Below are 18722 nucleotides of genomic sequence, written 5' to 3'. Positions count from 1 at the left end.
AAGAAAGTTTGGAAATCAAATACTTTCCTTGGAAGGTGAATTTTGCACACTTTTCTTTTCTTTTCTTTTACTTTTTTTCTTATTTTGAGCTTTTTGTTTTCATTTCATTTCATATTGTAAGCTTGTTATACTCAAATTGGGAGTGGTTAGTCAAGCCACCTACATATTCCATTTGTTTCTGTCTTTGGTGCTTAAAAAGTAGAAAACAAAGTTTCGATCTGCCCTGACTGGCCGGCCGTCTAACTTTTTGGCCGGCCAACTCATCTTTTGGCTACCCGGTCAACCTCTCCTAGACAAAACCCCAGCAACCTCCTAGATTCGAGCAGAACAGTCTCCGACGATCTCCGAGACCTCCTTGAAGCTTCTGTTTTTCTTTTTTTTCTTTTAATTTCAGAGAGATTTGTGAGGATATATCTTGTTGTAATATTTTCTTTTCCCATATTCAGATTTGTAATATTCAAATGCTGTAATAATTCTTTGCTCTACTTCTTTCTATCCCATTCTTTTACTCACTTTCCCTATATGTTCATATGTAGTATATTTTGTTCATCATCATATCCATGTTGTACAACCATGTTTCATGCATCTTAACTCAGCTAAATTTGCATTTATGAGTTTAATCGATTATTACGTGATTTTGTGTGCAACTTCATGTTCTTTATATGAATCACATGACATATTTTCGAAGCCGAATCACTAGTTGCATTTCATGAATGAATTGCATTAGAATCTTGTATATAAAATCATGCATGTTTTACTAACTTTGTTTTGTACCTATTTGCGGGACGACAATAAAGATGTAAGCTTTTATGCTTTAGTATTCTATTTGTGTGTGTTTTTGTTACTATGTTTTGCATCCTACTATGCAACTACGTATTTATTTGATATATCTCTATGAATTCCTGTGGATGGAGGTTGTGTTACTCAATTTGGAACAAAAATGATTTTCTGGTTGTAAACTCAAGATTCTGTCAAGTTGTTTAAAATGCTTTCAAAAATACATGAAATCGAATTGTTTTAAAATAAATGGCACAATCTATATTTGTTTGCTTGACATAGTAATTTTAGCATTTATTAAATAACCAGAATATGAACATATCAGGCAAATAAAATTCATATCATGGTTTACTAGAAGCCGATCTTTGATCGGGTGAGCAGAGGTGCTCAATTAATGACATTCTCCTCTCATACCTAAAGTTCTGAGCTAAGCAATTTTGGTTATGACGAACAGTAGGCTTAACACGAGTCACGAGTTTTTTAATTTTTCAAAAATATTAAGTAGCGACTCTAAGACCTAGTGATGTAGTCCATTTCTAGCAAAGTTTTTTTTGCAATAAAATAAATTCCTATAAAAGTTGTCAAATCTGGACTCTCATCTATGTTTCACATTGTACTCGTAACACTAGATCGAAGATACCGAGGGTCCAAACTATTAACCCACGTGGGTACCCCAGACCTATTACAGCGGAAAAATAGTAAATTTATATTATTTTATTCATTGATTTTGGAAAAGTGACTAATATTTGGAATAATAAAAATAAAATAGTGAACTAATATTTTAAGACGAATAGAGTAAATGGATTGGTCATTGGTCATAATAGCAATACAGTGTTAAAACTGTTTTTTTTATTGCATCCAATGCATAATTTATGAATCAGTAGAGGTATTCAGAATTTACTCAGCAATGATGTGTTCAATGTAACATACTTGACTTGAACTAAACAGACCTTCTACATATGAAGAAAAGAGATAATCAATTTTGTTACCAATGCATAAAGTTAAGTGAGGCGCACAACACTATTTTTAATAATAAAAAGAATGAGTTTGCTACAAATTTTGTGGCCTCTATTTAGCTATCTCAATTATGATAGAGTGTTTTAATTTTAAAATTTTAAATAAAATTCTAGTGATGTGGTAAGAGAGGAAAAAAATAAAATAAAATAAAAATATAGACACACACATCACATCATATGTGGCCTCCACTCCTTGTCACATTACTAGAGCTCTAAAATTAGAGTTCTCAATCTTTATTCTTAATTGTCTCCAAATTTATTGAGACTTAAAAAAATAGAGATCGATTTTCTGTAATTCAAACTCCAAATTAAAAAAAAAAAAAAATTAGTTTTGAGATTTTTATTTATTTATTAATTTATTTATTTTTACAAATTAAATGTTTAGTTCGGTCATCATACAAATATTGAATCGGTCAATGAGTTTGTGAATGGCGAACAAATTTAAGCATTTAATTTGAAAAACTACTAATGTGATACCATTTAATATTCAAGATTAAACATCTCAAATTCAGAAGGAGAAATTACAATGTTTTTAAAAAGCTAAATTACACTGCTAGAGTGAAAAGGTTTAATGCCTTCAGCTTCATCAAATCAATATGATATATAACTCTTGATTTTGTACGATCACATTAAAATGGACTTTGTCAATTAATCATAAGAGTTATCAAATAATGTTCTCTAATTTTTTTCTAACAATAAGGAGAAAAATTAAAATAGGAATCTATCTAATAATATTCCCCATTTTTCTATAATTTATAAGATTAAGAGTGAATATTTATTTCATACATATTGAAAACTAAAATCAATCTTGTTTAGGTGAATTTTAAAATTTTTAAGTTTTTACGTCAAATAGGATGTCACTTAGCGTCCAATTGCACGTGTGGCTAAAATGGAATGTCACAGTCGCACCCAACCCATGCTACATTATAAGCATCTTCTAAGGTAACATCAAAATCAAAAACATTGGAAATAAATTATATAATTCCATTTTAGTCTAATAACAAAAAAAACATACTATTACACTCATTTATTTGTTACTGTAAATTAAAAACGAAATATCTAAACAAATAAAAACACTAATATAGAAAAACTATTTTCTTTTTTCTCTGTTTTTTTCTTCCGCTGATACAAAATTTGCCGAAAATTCGACAGGCCAACGGTGGTAACAGTCCTGCAGATTCAGAGAGACATGAGAGGGTCTGAGGTAAAGAAATCGCCGAGGTCTTGAAAGTAATCGTCGACTTGCCACGTCGGGGAAGAGGATCCAAAGCCAAAATCATTAACTGGGTCGATAAACATGTCGCCGAAATCATTGTCACCCAACAAATTACTTGGAAGTGTTGGTGTGTCGTGGAAAAGAATTGGGTCTGGGTGTTCCAAATTGAAAAAATCGTCAATAAATGGTATCTCCATTGACAAGTAATCAACAACACTTTGATTCCCTAAACTTGTTTCCCCTTCACACTCTTGAAAACACGGTTGGGTTTCTTGAACTTGGTTATTAGAGTTGGTTCTGAAACGCAGCACTGAAGTCGGAGAAGACAAGTTGAGAGACTCATCGCCGGACTCGAAGCCGGAAACTGACGTCATATTGATTTCGGGGGGGTTCTCTTTGGTCGGAGGAGTGATGAAGTTTGTCAAAGCATCCGGTCCACGCAGCTTAATGGCGGCGTTGTCGTACACCATGGCCGCCTCTTCCGCAGTATTGAAAGTGCCCAACCACAGCCTGACACGTCTCGCCGGGTCTCTGATCTCTGCCGCCCATTTGCCCCACGGCCTTTGCCTCACTCCGCGGAACTTCCTACCCACTGTCGCAACCTTCATTGGCTTCCGGTTCGCCTCAATGGTCCCTCCGGTTCCCGACTTCTTCTTCTTCTTCTTCTTCTTTTTCTTCTTGTGAGGAATCAACACAGTGGTTTTACAAGCAGTCTCGATGTTGATCTCATTCACATACTTCTTTATGCGTTGTCGGCTGGAGAGCTCGTCTTCTTCGTCGCTTGAGGAGTCGGTCGCATCTGGGTCGGTAACCGATATCCGTACAAGTCTAGGCACACCGGTCCGACCATCAGACACCTTGGGCTTGGTGAGTTTCTTGGTGAGACTTCGGTGCTCCGTGTATTTGATCGGCCGTAGCATGCTACTCATACTGTCATCCATGTCTACTCTTAACTTAAGTTGTTTGTTTGGTTGCTCAGATTCTCACTATTCGCATTGAAAAAGCCATATAGAGAGAGAGAGAGAGAGAGAGAGAGAGAGAGCGTGAAGTTAAAGGAAGATTGCTTTGAGACAGTCGAGACACGGGGGAGGGAGAATAAAGAAGGGAGGAGGAAGAAAGTGATATGAACCGTCAAAGAGAAGCTTCAAACGCAGAGAAACCCAACAGGATTCAGAAAAAAGACTGACATCAAAAACGAGTCTTAAAAGGTGCGATTCAAAGAGATAAAAGTTGACACAAACGTTATCAAATATGTTGAAGGGGAGTTAAAATAGCAATAATATGTTGAGACCTTTTAATAAAGTGAAACCTCTCACTCTCGCTCACTATCAGCCTCAGTCTCAGGCTAGAAAAGAAGAGGCCTCCGTGGAAAGATTTAGATTTAGGCCTAAAGAATTCTCTGAAACCACCGGACTTGAAAAAAGGACCCAGATCAACCTAACAAAGGAAAGCAAATAACTTTTCTGGGATTTTCCGGGAATGTTCACTTGGATTTTCTGGGAAAATTTGAAGGAGAAAAGTGTGGAGAGAGAGAGGGCAGAGTGACTCAGTAGTCGCGATAGAGAACAGAACACTGAAATCGCTGTTTTATAGGATCCAGCAGCCGAATTCGTAGATCATTTATTATTTCCATTTTTTATTTTATTTTTTATATAAATATTTTCTTGATTTTAAAAATATATAGTATAATTATTTTTTACATACACTACAAATACACTCCTTAAGTTTGTTTAAGTCTCATATGGTTTGAAAAATTACACATATTCTATTATTAGAATTTTTTATTTAACAAAATTAACTAAAAAAATAAAATTTATAATTACTTTTCTATACAATAATAAAATTACTTAAATTATTAATTCAAACATATTTCTAACATTATTAAAAACGGTGATGCTACATGCACCAATTAGCGTAAATACTAGTATACTAACTACTGTTATGATATAATTAATGACTTTATTTATTATACAAATTACAAATATCTAAAATTTTTAAAATTATACCACATCATCTATTAATACACTAGTGTGTACACTAATTAATACATATAGTATTATTCTATTAAAAATAATTAATTGACTTAATGATTTATTAATAAAAAGAACGATCTGCTATAAAATTAAAAACATCCGAAAATGAATTATAATTTTCAAGATTACAATGGACGATTCATATTTTAATCAAATTTTAGAAGGTATATTTATAATTTATCCTTATTTTTTTAGCCAATGATGGGCCTAAGGGATTAGTGAGTTAAGGAGTGTTTTGTGAAGATGATTAAAAGTTAATTTTTAACTCTGAACTAAGTTTTTTGATTTTTTCAAAAAGTGATTTAAAAAATTAATAAAAAGATGATTTTAACTTTTTTAATTAATCTTATCAAAACTTGTAAGTGTATTAATAAATTTGTTAATAAAATTATAAATATCCCTAATATTATTACTTTTTTATCTCCAAGCTATAAACGCACCTTTTACCTATATTGCCAAAAGAGCACATATCTTTTGAGAAGAAAATAAAAAGTTAATTTTTAATTTTTTACACATTTTGAATCATATTTTACTTATAAAAAGATAAAATAAATTCAAAAAAATTAAAAAATTAATTTTTTACCAATTTTACAAAACAGGACTATACTCCACCGGTGGGTTTGGATGTAACGAATGGCCACATCCCGATGACCGGGTCAGATGTGGACACGTGGCTGAAGCGGGGGTTAAAAGAAAGAAGTTGGTCGAATGAGTAAAGATCAGATGGTGCTGAGTCAGCACATCATTCATCAGGTGTGTGGTCCGGTCACGTGAGGCCCAAGATGCCCGGTCCGGTTTAAATATGTCGGTCAAATTTGAAAGCCTTTAACACCTCCTTAATACTTTGACCAAATTTAAAAATACAAAACTGATTCAATTAATTTTGGACACTAATTTTCTTAACCGAACTTATAATTAGCTGTTAACCATGGGTCATAAGTGATGGTATTTCTGTCATTATAGTAGTGTTATTTATTTATTTGGCTCCGTTTGGTAAAGTTTTTTTTTTTTTTTTTTGAATATTTTAGTCACAAAAGATAAAATAGACTATTTTAATCACAACAAGCAAAACATCACATCCAACCCATAATCATTACACTCTTCTCTCTAAAAAAAATCAAAAAAATTAAAAAGTCAAAAAGTTCTTCCTAAACCAAGTTTTTTAACCCAAATTAAAATAGTCAAAAAAGTCAAAAAACTAAAAAACTAATCCACTTCCCAAACGGAAGTTTTATTTTTATATTTTGTGCCTCTAATGAGCTTTTTAAATGTTTTAATTTTTTTTTTTTACTTTTTAAATACACTTACAAAATAAAGTATTTATAAAAAAACTGACTAAATACAAAAAATTATATATTTTTATATTTTTTTCATGAATATAATTTTTAAAACTGAAAACCAAATAAATTCGTCCTCAAATGTGTACATTTCACACATTGCACATAATTTTGCTTAAATTTAATTACCAACATATAATAGTTTTAAATCTACATTCTACATGGTAAAATTCTAAATATATTTTAATGCTACTTAAAAAATTTTAATTTCACCACATAGAAATCACAAATTATTTTTTAAAAATCAATAATGTTTGAGACCACTAAAAGTGGTGCTCTAAAAGCACCACTAGTGATGTGGCAGTGGACGGGACCCACTGCTTGTGTCTTGTGTTTTTTTTTTTTTTTTTGGTTAAAATGCTTGCCAACTCATTAGTGATACTTTAGAGCACCACTTTTAGTGGGATGTATCATTACCCAAAATATATTAAATACTTTTTTTAAAATTTAAATTTATTTAAAATTTACTGATAAATTTTTTTATTTATATTTTTAAATTTTACAGCTATGAATAACGTGGCGGGCAACCTAGAATTGGCTGCCATTTATAATTCGGTTTTTGGGTACGTCTCTCTGGGTATCGCTCTGTTTTTTTTATTTCCTATTTTCGAGAAATTCATGTCCCACAATAGGCTATAGCGCGTGCGTTGCACATTCCATCTAATAATGTTTGTTTATCTAGAGCGTGCCATACAGTCATTGAATAGCGCGTATGGTAAAACAGTTTCCTTAATAACAAATCCACCAAGTTGTCTACCTTCCTTTCTGGTAAAATAGTTTTGAGCACTCGACGTATACATTTAAAATAAAATTTTACAGTAATTGATTAGAAGTTTACAATCTAAAATATTGTATTCATACTTATATGCATAAGTAAAAGAACTAAACAAAAATTACATATTTCCTTCGTTTTAAATATTAACCTCTTATTTTATTTTTTATTATTCTAAATATTAATTTTTTTAAAAAGATTAATAATTAAAGTAATATAATTTTTTTATTTTTACATTCTTTTAAATTCATTAACAATATAAAAAGTATAATTATAACAATTGATATTTTTAGAAAAATATGCTATCAATAAGTAATTTTGGGGAACTTATATTTTTAAAATGTAATAATTATATTACTAAAAAAAAAGTTAAATTTCTCGAAATAGACTATTATTTTGAATCAGGAGAAGGTGACAGACCACACAACCCCTCTTTCTCTTATCTTTCTTGTCTATGTTCTGTAGTTCTCTCGCTGCCTCACCCTCACCCTTGCAATCTCGCACCAAACCCTTGATCTCTCTCTCTCTTCTCTCATCTCTTGTTTCCCTCAATCGACTCGTCCTCGCACCTCCTCATCCGCATCCGCATCCGCATCCGCATCCGCACCTCTCTCGCGATTAACGAACCACCACCAAAGACGATCTCTTCCCTCTCTCTCTCACTCTCTCTCTCTCTCTAATCTCTTCTTTCTCTGATCTCTTCTTTTTCATCAATTGTCTTAATTATACGGTAATGATTTTAATGCTGATATCAAGTTCTCTTCAATGGTTGAAATTGTTTGGCTTTGATGAAAAACCCTAGCATATTCTTCATTATATTTCAAATTCATTTCTTAATATGTTTATGCTGAATATGACTATGTAGTGTATTTATATAGATTCGTTATATATGCATGTTAGGGAAAATAGATGATTTCTCGGAAGTAAATCAATCAATAGAAATAAAAACTAATGCAGAAAAATTAAATCAACAACGATACACGAATTTTTACATGGTTCCCTCAGTGTGAGATACGTTCAAGGGATCGAAATTCGATTCCACTATCAACCAAAAGTTTTCAAAAGATTACAAACGAGATACAAATGGTCTCACAAAACATCCTTAGGTGAATTTCAAATAATCACAAATAAACAAAATGAAAGACTTCACCAAATAGATGAACAAAATTGTTTTCGAAACAGAGTTGAAGAAGATCCAAAATAATGAACCAAAAACCAACACCTTCTGAGTCGAAGTTGTCAACAAAAAGAACTCTAAACAGTGCTTCAAATCTTGTGCAGAAGAAATAGCAAATTGAAGCCCCCAAAGCAAATTCACACAACCACTACTTTAACCAAGCCACTGAATTTTTCATAAAAAAATAGTATAGTAGCCGCAGCACCTCTTGGGAAAAACAAAACAATACAATATATTGTAGACTCTTGGGCTTCTTTTTTTTTATGAAAACCCTAGTTGTTATCAAATAGATTATTAAATATCCATTGGGCCTCCAAAAGTTAGATATAATATATAAAAATATATATTATAACCAATACCAAACTAAATTAAATTTTTTTCAATAAACCAAATGGGTTCCATACTCCAATAAGGAGGTATATCTAACAATTCTCCCCCTACCGAATTAGGTGACGACATCAACAATACCCGCCAAAGTTCGACACTTTAAATATTTGTCCATCGACAAAGTCTTAGTCAACATAACTGAAATATTATCACCTATGTGAACCTTTTCGAGTTGCAACAATTTCGAATCTAACACATCATGAATCTAATAGTATCTCACATTAATGTGTTTCGATCTCGAATGAAAAGTAGAATTTTTACTCAAATAAATAGCACTTTAACTATCACAATAAAGCACATACATTTCTTGCTTCAAACCCAATTATTGTAAAAATTTCTTCAACCATAACTCTTCTTCGCAAGCTTCTGTAATGATGATAAATTCAGCTTCGGCAATTAAAAGAGCAACACATTTTTGTAATTTAGATTGCCATGCCACAACTCCCTCTGCAAAAGTTATCAAATACCCCGAAGTAGATTTCCTAGAATCAACATCGTCGGCTATGTCAAAATCCGTGAACCCATCAAGTACTGGCTTACCATCCCCAAAACACAAACACACCTTTGAAGTCCCAATACCTTAGAATCCATTTCACCGCTGCCCAATGTTCTTTACCTGGATTAGAGAGAAAACGGCTCACCACACCAACGGAGTGTGCAATATCCAACTTTGTACAAACAATAGCGTACATCAAAGAACCAACAGCTGAAGCCACTACAAGAAAAAACACTTTTGACGACCACCTATTTTTTTTGTCGCAAATAGTCCACTTTCTGCGACTAAAATTTAACTTTTAGCGACCACAATTTTTTGGTAGCGGAAAATCACCTTTTGGCGACCAAAAAAAAAGTTGGTAGCGGAAAGTATACCTATTGGCGACCAAAGGCTTTTTTGGTCGCGGAAGATCACCTTTTAGCGACCAAAAAAAAAAGTTGGTCACGGAAAGTATACCCTTTTGTGACCAAAAAAAAAAGTTGGTCACGGAAAGTATACTATTGGCAATCAAAGGCTTTTTTGGTCGTGGAAGATTACCCTTTGGCGACCAAAAAAAAAAAATAGTTGCGGAAAGTATCCTATTGGCGACAAAAGGCTTTTTTGGTCGCGGAAGATCACCTTTTGGCGACCAAAAAAAAAAGTTGGTCGCGGAAAGTATACTATTGGCGACCAAAGGCTTTTTTGGTCGTGGAAGATTACCCTTTAGTGACCAAAAAAAAAAGTTGGTCGCGGAAAGTTATGTCGGGATAAATTTTTTTAAAAATGATACTACTGTAATTACATGCTATTTTTCTGTTTATGCATTAAAAGTTTTATAAAATAATATGTAGCCCAATATTTATGGGTTATATATTTTTTTTGCCAAATATGAATAAAAAGCATGTTATTGGCAGAGTGGATTGGGTGCATGGTGACTCCTTGGTCAAGAGTTCAAGTCCTAGGCAGCACAAAAGAATTATTTATTTTGGGTCATGGCGCTGACTTTTGGCGACCAACTTATCTTTGGTCGCTAAAAGTTTACTTCACTTTTAGTGACCAATGGCTTTTTTGGTCGCAGAAAACTATCTGTGATGAGCCTTTAGCGACCAACTCACGACTAACATATTTTGGTCGCGAAAAGGTTTTAGCGACCAAATATGGTACTTTTCGCGACCAAAATGTTGGTCACGAAAAGTGTTTTTTCTTGTAGTAAGCATAATGACTTTTCAGCATCTCTTCCTCGTCTTTCTTACTTGTAGGACATTGATTTGAACTAAACTTGAAGTGACCCGCAAGTGGACAACCAACCGGCTTTGCTTTATCCATGTTATACCTCTCAAGAACTTTCTCAATGTAGCTTTCTTGAGACAACCAAATCAGCCCATTTTTACGATCACGAACAATTTTCATACCAAGTATTTGTTTTGCCGGTCCCAAATCTTTTATAGCAACAAACTTGCTCAACTTTAACTTTAACTTGTTAATCATGGTAGAATCTTGACCTACAATTAACATGTCATCAACATAAAGAAAAAGAATAATAAATTTATCATCCGAAATTTTTTTCACAAACACGCAATGGTCCGAAATGGTTTTAAAAAAATCATTATTCATCATGAAAAAGTCAAATATTTTGTAACATTGCTGCGACGCTTGCTTAAGGCCATACAAACTTTTCTTCAATTTACAAATAAATTTCTCTTTCCCTTTTTCCACAAAACCCTCCGGTTGCTCCCATGTAAATTTCTTCTTCAAGATCACCATGAAGAAATACGGTCTTTACATCAAGTTGCTCAACTTCAAGGTTTATACTTACAGTCATGCCAAGTATAACCCGAATAAAAGACATCTTCATAACCAGTGAGAAAATTTCATCAAAGTCAACACATTTCTTTTGCCCAAAGCCTTTCACAACAAGGCGTGCCTTGTACCTTAGATTTTTGCAATTATTCTTCAATTTAAAGACCCACTTATTTTTCAAAATTTTCTTCCCCTTAAGCAATTTCACCAAATCGTAAGTGTGATTTTCAAGCAAGGAATTCATATCTTTTTTCATGGCCTTTTTTCCAATCACCTTTTTTTGCATACTCAATTGGTTCTTGGTAGCTCTCGGGCTCCTCTTGATCGGATATCAACACAAACTCATTGGGAGGATACTTTCTCAAAGGTTGCCGGTCCCTTATAGATTTTCTCAACTCAAGTTATGGTGGCAGTTCTTGAATTGGATGCTCTTTCTCAATTTCAGGCTCAACTTCATTAAAATTACCATCATCCTCCACATCTTCAATAGGTGGCTGCACATCTCCCCCATTTTTATTATTCACCGAAGATGAAGTAGATAGATCCATGTCAATGAGATCATTAGTTTTTGGCTCCGGTTGATCACCTTTGCAAAGTCTTCAATTCTTTGGTTTTCAAGAAACATAATATCACGGCTTCGAATAACTTTCTTGTCAACCGGGTCCCACAACCTATAACCAAATTCATTACGCTCGTAACCAAGAAAAATGCATTGTCTTGACTTGCTATCAAGCTTGGACCTCTCATCCTTTGGAATGTGAACAAAGGCTCGGCAACCAAACACTCTCAAGTGCTTATAAGACACATCTTTGCCGATCCAAACAATTTCGGGAACATCACCATTCAAGGGATAGAAAGGAGACAAATTGATCGCGTTAACCATTGTCTTCATTTCCTCACCCCAAAAGGATCTTGGCAATTTAGCATGTGAAAGCAAACACCTTGTTTTTTCCACAATGGTGCGGTTCATCCTCTTGGCAACACCATTTTGTTAAGAAGTTTTCTTAACTGTCTTTTGATGTTGAATACCTTGGCTGCGACAATACTTATCAAATGGCCCAATGTATTTACCACCATTGTCTGTTCGGATACACTTCAATTTCTGCCTTGTTTCTCTTTCAACCATGGCCTAAAAATACTTAAATACATCTAAAACTTGATCTTTAGTTTTTAGTACAAAAGCCCAAACTTTCCTTGAATAATCATAAATGAAAGTTACAAAATAAGGTGCACCACCATGTGTTCTAACTTTTAAAGAACCACAAACATCCAAATAAATCAACTCCAAAACATTTTCTTTTCTAGAAACAACATTTTTATGAAAAGAAACTCAATGTTGTTTACCTGTCAAGCAATGAACACAAGTTTTAAGATGCGTACTTTTCAAACCGAGTAGAAGCTCTTTCTTTAACAAAACTTGCAGCCTATTTTCCCTTATGTGCCCAAGCTGCTTATGCCATAATTCGGTAGAAGTATCATCCTCAAGTGCATTGATTACACATTTACAAATTTTTTCTTACATCAAATAAAGTGTGTGAGTCTTCTTGCACTTAGCCACGACCAAAGAACCCTTTGTGAGCTTCCATTTTCCATCACTAAATTTGTTTTTGTAGCCTTCATTATCTAACTTCCCGGTAGAGATAAAATTGAGGCGAATGTCTAGAACATACCTTACATCTTTAAGCAACAACTTGTAGCCCAAATTTGTTTCCAAGCAAACATCACCCAAGCCAACAATCTTGGACAAACCTTTATTACCCATTCGAACACACCCATAATCTCCTTTAGTGTAGATAGTGAAGCAATCAACTCGAGAAATCACATGAAAAAAAGCACCAAAATCAATCACCCAATTGCTCTCCTGGCCCATAAAATTGACACAATCATCTTCACAAACAACCATGAGATTACCATCGGTAGTAACCGCCGTTGTGCCTTCTTGCTTCTTATCCGCACTTTTGTCATGCATTTTCTCCTTATTCTTAAGCTCTCGGCATTCCCGCTTCATGTACCAGTTCTTATGGAAATAATGGCACTCAATGTCTTTTTTTTAAAAAGAACCATCTCGTGATTTCTCAAGGCTTTGATCACGACCATAAGGAGTCTTACTTCTCCCCATTGTTTTGCTTCGGCCTCTCACAACAAATGCCTCCAAATGAGAAGAACCCGCTAATTTTCTTCTAGTTTCTTCATTTAACAAGCTACTAGTGACTTGGCTCATTGTGATAATTTCATCGAACGCGAAATTACTAAACGTCACAACCAAAGTCTCCCAACTTTCGGGCAAAGAACTAAGTAGCATTAAAGCCTATAACTCATCATCAAAATAATTTTCATAGAATCAAGTTGGTTAACAATAGTCTTTATTTCATTCAAATGTTCCGGAATAGGACTATATCTTTATATTTTAAATAAACTAACTTTCGAAACAAAATAGTTTTATTTGTGGCTGATTTTTCTGTCATAAAGACCTTCTAATGTTTTCCATAAATCATGTGCCGAAATTTCAGTAGCAACATGATGAAACACATTGTCATCAATCCATTGACGGATAACACCAATAGCTTTTTGATTAAGCCTATTCTATTTATTATCTTTCATAACCTCGGGTTTTCCATTATCACCATCAATAGACCCATACAAATCTTTACAAAATAATAAGTTCTCCATTTTAATTTTCCAAGTTACCTAATTGCTTCTATTGAAGCTAGACATATGACCCATAATCCCCTCAATTGATTTATACAAATAAATAAACTCAAATAAACTGTAAGCTTTGATACCAGTTGTTAGGAAAATAGATGATTTTACACAAGTAAATCAATTAATGGAAATAAAAACTAATGTGGAAAAATTAAATCAACAACGACATAAGAATTTTTACATGGTTCCTCATTACGAGGTACGTCCACAGGATTAAAATCCAATTCCACTATCAATTAAAAGTTTCCAAATGATTACAAACGAGACACGAATGGCCTCACAAAACACCCTTAGGTGAATTTCAAATAATCAAAAATAAACAAGAAGAAAGACTTCACCAAACAGATAAACAAAATTATCTCCGAAATAGAGTTGAAGAAGACTCAAAATAATGAACCAAAACCAACACCTTCTGAGCCGAAATTTTCAACAAAAATAACTCCAAACAGTGTTTCAAATCTTGTGTAGAAGAAACAACAAATTGAAGCCTAAAAAGCAAATTCGCACAGCCACTACTTTAACCAAGCCACCGAAGTTTTCATGAAAAAATAGTATAACAGCCGCAACACCTCTTGGAAAAAACAAAACAATACAATATATTGTAGACTCTTGGGATTTTTTTTTTTTTTATCAAAACCCTAACTGTTACCAAATAGATTATTAAATACTCATTGGGCCTCCAAAAGTTAAATATAATATATAAAAATATGTATTATAACCAATACCAAACTAAATTAAATTCTTTTAATAAAGCAATTAGGTTCCATACTCCAATACGGAGGTTTACCCAATAATGTATACAATTGTTCATGTGTGTATATGATGTATAGTGTAAATCATAAAGCATAATAACGCAGCGGATAAAATATCAGAATCATACCTTTTAGAGAAGAACCTCGTGGGTAAATCATGTGCTTCTAGAATCTGATTAATCAACCCAGCAGTGGAGTGATACTACAAAATGAGTATCACTCACACCAGTCACAGTGTAGAGGCTTGATCATTGTTTTAATGGGAGAGAGTCAAAGAGAGAGTTTGGGAAAAAAGGTTATGGATAAAAACCACATAACGTATATCTGATATACGTGTCTGATCTATTAAATATATTATATATAAAATATATAATTAGATATAACAACCAATAGCTATCTATCCATCTATCCATATCTATTGATATGATAGATATAGATATCCGAAATGGTTATCCAAATAAGTTTTGAATTCAAATTCAAACTTACATGGATAAGGTTCAAAAGGTTCAAAGGGTCATGCCACATGGGTGCCCAATTTCTAACATCTCCCACTCGCATATGAGTTGGCATGACACTATCACATCTCTATCTCAATCATGGTTTTCAAAACCGGACCGGACCGGCCGGTTCAATCGGTTGAACTGCCGACCGGTCGAGGTTCCGGTCCGGATACACCCACTAAACCGGTCATAGTGGAAAACCGGCCTATTTTGGGAGAACCAAAAAAACCGGTGGTCGAACTGCCAAACCGGTCGACCCAGTTCCGGTTCACCGGGCTGTTTAAACGAATTTTTTGTATTTTTTTCTTTTTTTTTATTCTTTCTTTCTTTCTTTCTTATTATATATATATATATTATATTATATTATATATATAATAAAAATTTAATTGGAAACTCTTTTTTAAGGGTCTCCTCTTGTGAGGAATCCCATTGAGAGCTTGAAATTATTGTGAAAGCTTCTATCTATTTATAAGAAAAAAATTCTTCCAAAAAAACTCAAAAAATCTATGTGGGATTCAATCAAATTTATTGGAGGGAAACTTAAAATTTTGATATCCCTCCAAAATTTTTGCTCTTCTTTCAATCAAATTATTTGAATTAAAATCATATGGAGGGAATATTAAATATTTGATTTCTTCTTCCAAAATTAAAATTAATAATATTTTTAAATATATTTTTAATAAAAAATGTATTAAGAGAAATATTTAAGATTATTAAAATTTTTAATTTATAATTTTATTACTTATATTTTTATTTAAATATAATTTTAATATATTTATGACGTCACGATTTGATTCCGGTACCCGTCCACCCAATCATTTTTCCGGTTCACTCACTGGTCCAGTTTTTAAAACATTGTCCCCAAAAAGAACAATCTCATACTAGCCAATGCACCGTGCGACTGCTGAGAACACCTGCATGTGGGAGCTCTATACTAGAAACTCAAAATGAGCCAGCATAGAGACATCAACTCAAAAAGAATAGAAATAGTGTCTCATATACCCCAGACCCATCTAATTACACCGGTCCAAAAAACATCTCTAATCCCTCAAAAAAAAGAGCATGTTTAACCCTCTCAATTCTTGCAATATATTCACACTCAATTCGCCTCTCATACAGAGCGATGTGAGTTGCCGGCAGTGAATATACAACAGTGGTGTAATACTAGATGATCTTCCCTTTGCCCTTATGCCATTTAGTTTAGGATTGACCGCTTTCCTAGTGATGTCCCTTAAGGCCGAATCATGCATGACCGCAGGCAACATACCAAAGTAGCAGAACATCAACCCCTTACCTTATGACATAGTCAAAAGTCACAAAAGGGTACATAAATGAAAGTCATATCAATAATGACACGTAAGACTTACACGGTGAGGAAACAGGGATCCATTCTCTCACCTCATTACTCGGTCGCCAAGCACATATAGTATGAATACATGCTACGGTGGAGTAACTCTTCCATAAAGAGTGACGTCATACTCGATACACCGTACAGATATTAGTCTAGTCGCTTTCTAGCGCCTAACCCGAATTCTCTATTTGCTCGCCTTCCAGGCGCCAAATGAGATCTCGCATCTGGCTAATCATAACAGGCACAACATGGAAAGTGGGTACTAACATCCGTGTTTGGTCCTTAACATGACCTCATCTTGGTTATAACTAAGGCGACATACATAGTGGATGATTTAAGCCTCTCTTGGCTCCAAATAAAAATAAACCACTAGTTTCATCCTTGCTCTAAGGGCGATTGATCGTGTGAGTGAGCTAATCTTGCCTGCTGACATCATCATCTGCTAATCATTATGACACTAACCATAATAGTGTCAACATCCCATCATCTCATAACAAATAAGTGATCGATTTTAAAAAAAAAACACAACCACAACCTGCGCAATTCTAGATTCCAAACATAACCCTTATCAGCACCTCTTGCGATAAGCATATACAACAGAATCCACCATTTGCGCCTCATATGAAGTGGTTCAAGATCACTACCTCTTGTGCAATTACCTCTCTAAAGATATTTTGGTGACCAATTTGCGTTCATTCTGGATGCGCCCAACTAGCACAGATACGCCCAACTAGCACATTGAATCTTACAAGAAGCAAATTAATATACTACTAGTAAAGCATTTTATCCACAATCTAATGAGCATAGTCAATGTCTAAATAACTCAGTTGACCATTTACCAAAGATAACACTTATCATGCCAAATACGCCCACATAGCGTACTTCAGGCTCCCACAACAAAAAAGATTAAGGAATATAGGTCATCTGTTTCTCCCAAAGACAATCCGAGGATTCACTCAATAGCTAAGGCTCTGGCTTTTACCGATAGGTAAGTCAATAGATTTACAATTTTGCATCTAGAATCATTCTAGGATATTCTCTATGTAAGTCATCGAAGACAAACCGAGAATTTTCCTAAAACAATCCCTAAGGATCATACATCCGAGCATATAAATTACATCACCCATGTCCATCATATCTAAAATAGAGGACTGCCTACCCTAGGTGGCGACAACCTTATAAATTCCTGGCTCATAATGACTAAGTAAAGAAAAACTTCTTTTTGGACCATTGATCATGCCTCAGTGGTCTTCATCGATCATTGTTGGCCTATCATGGCTTTGACGAAATCTAAGAACCACTATTTGGATAACTATTTTAGGCTGTAAAAGATTTATTGGAACTAGCAACCTTTTTGCGCTCCTAACTTTTCATCATAAAAGCAGAAGGTAAATCCCTATGGATCTATTTATTCAATTCTCTAACGAGAAAGTTGGGTCACAATGTCCACAAATCAATGTTCCGAACTTATGTCAATCATAGCCTAAGTCAAAATAACCTCACTCCCCAGGAAGAAGTCTTCTCATGGTCTACACTTTCCTCAATGGTGCGACTTTTCAGTATCTAGCGAGCCTTATGCCTCAACAATGACTATTTAAATTACGCATAACTTTAGAACAGTTTCGCTTCATAATGGAAAGTCAACCAAATTATAGAAATGGTTAATCCTCAAAGACTTTGTCTTAAACTGCGCAACATTAATCCACTTTCTAAAAACAGGGGACTAGAGCCTTTAGCATTATCCTAGGCTCTTTATCATCTTACGGAGCAATCATGAATGTTTCCCTCTCAATCACCCAGTGATGACGTGGAAAATTTTCACATTCGCTACCACGCAACTAAGAATGTAGAGTATTCTTCTCTAATGGAGTAATCCATTAGTAGGCACATCACTCCCACTGTCCCTAGGATATTAAAAATTTTCTTTCCATTCTCAACTAGGCTTCATAAAGCGCTATGCTTAGAATTCTCTATCTTATAGATTTTCAAAACTCTATTCACGTCACCTTTACTAAGAAAACTTTATGTGACTTAGTTACACTACCACAAAGCTGCTTACCTATATGCACATGACCCGGAGGGTTTGAATGACCTCATACAATAATGTGTCACACGACCCTTTGTGTTTACAAGACAGCATACAATAATGCGCTATAGAACCCTAGGTCTTAACTTTGCAATCTTATGAGAAGTAGAATAAAGATAAGCTGCTTAATAGTTACAGATCGCCCATAGATGGCTCTCTGCTAACCCATTACTCAAAATGGAGTGTAAAATCTGATATGGAGGGCACTTAGTTAGGGATATAGGCAACAAACTAGTGTAATTCCCAATTGGGAAACATTTTGTGCCATTATCCACCTAACATTAACAATACTTAATTCCTTATCTCTACTACACCATTGTGTTATTGAGTATTAGGAATA

At 34.0% G+C, this 18722-nt stretch overlaps 1 protein-coding gene across 1 annotated transcript; it reads right to left on the bottom strand.

The window, feature by feature from the left end:
* Positions 1-2756: 2756 nt before the first annotated feature.
* Positions 2757-4575, bottom strand: LOC114297253 (ethylene-responsive transcription factor CRF1). Its single transcript, XM_028241649.2, has one exon. The coding sequence runs from the start codon at positions 3948-3950 to the stop codon at positions 2973-2975; it is 978 nt and encodes a 325-aa protein (XP_028097450.2). The 5' UTR covers positions 3951-4575; the 3' UTR covers positions 2757-2972.
* Between the last annotated feature and the right edge of the window lie 14147 nt (positions 4576-18722).

This window comes from Camellia sinensis, chromosome 1, assembly GCF_055761805.1.
Source record: "Camellia sinensis isolate YWXY chromosome 1, ASM5576180v1, whole genome shotgun sequence".
Lineage (NCBI taxonomy): Eukaryota > Viridiplantae > Streptophyta > Magnoliopsida > Ericales > Theaceae > Camellia > Camellia sinensis.
This window is presented reverse-complemented; position numbering and strand designations above follow the sequence as displayed.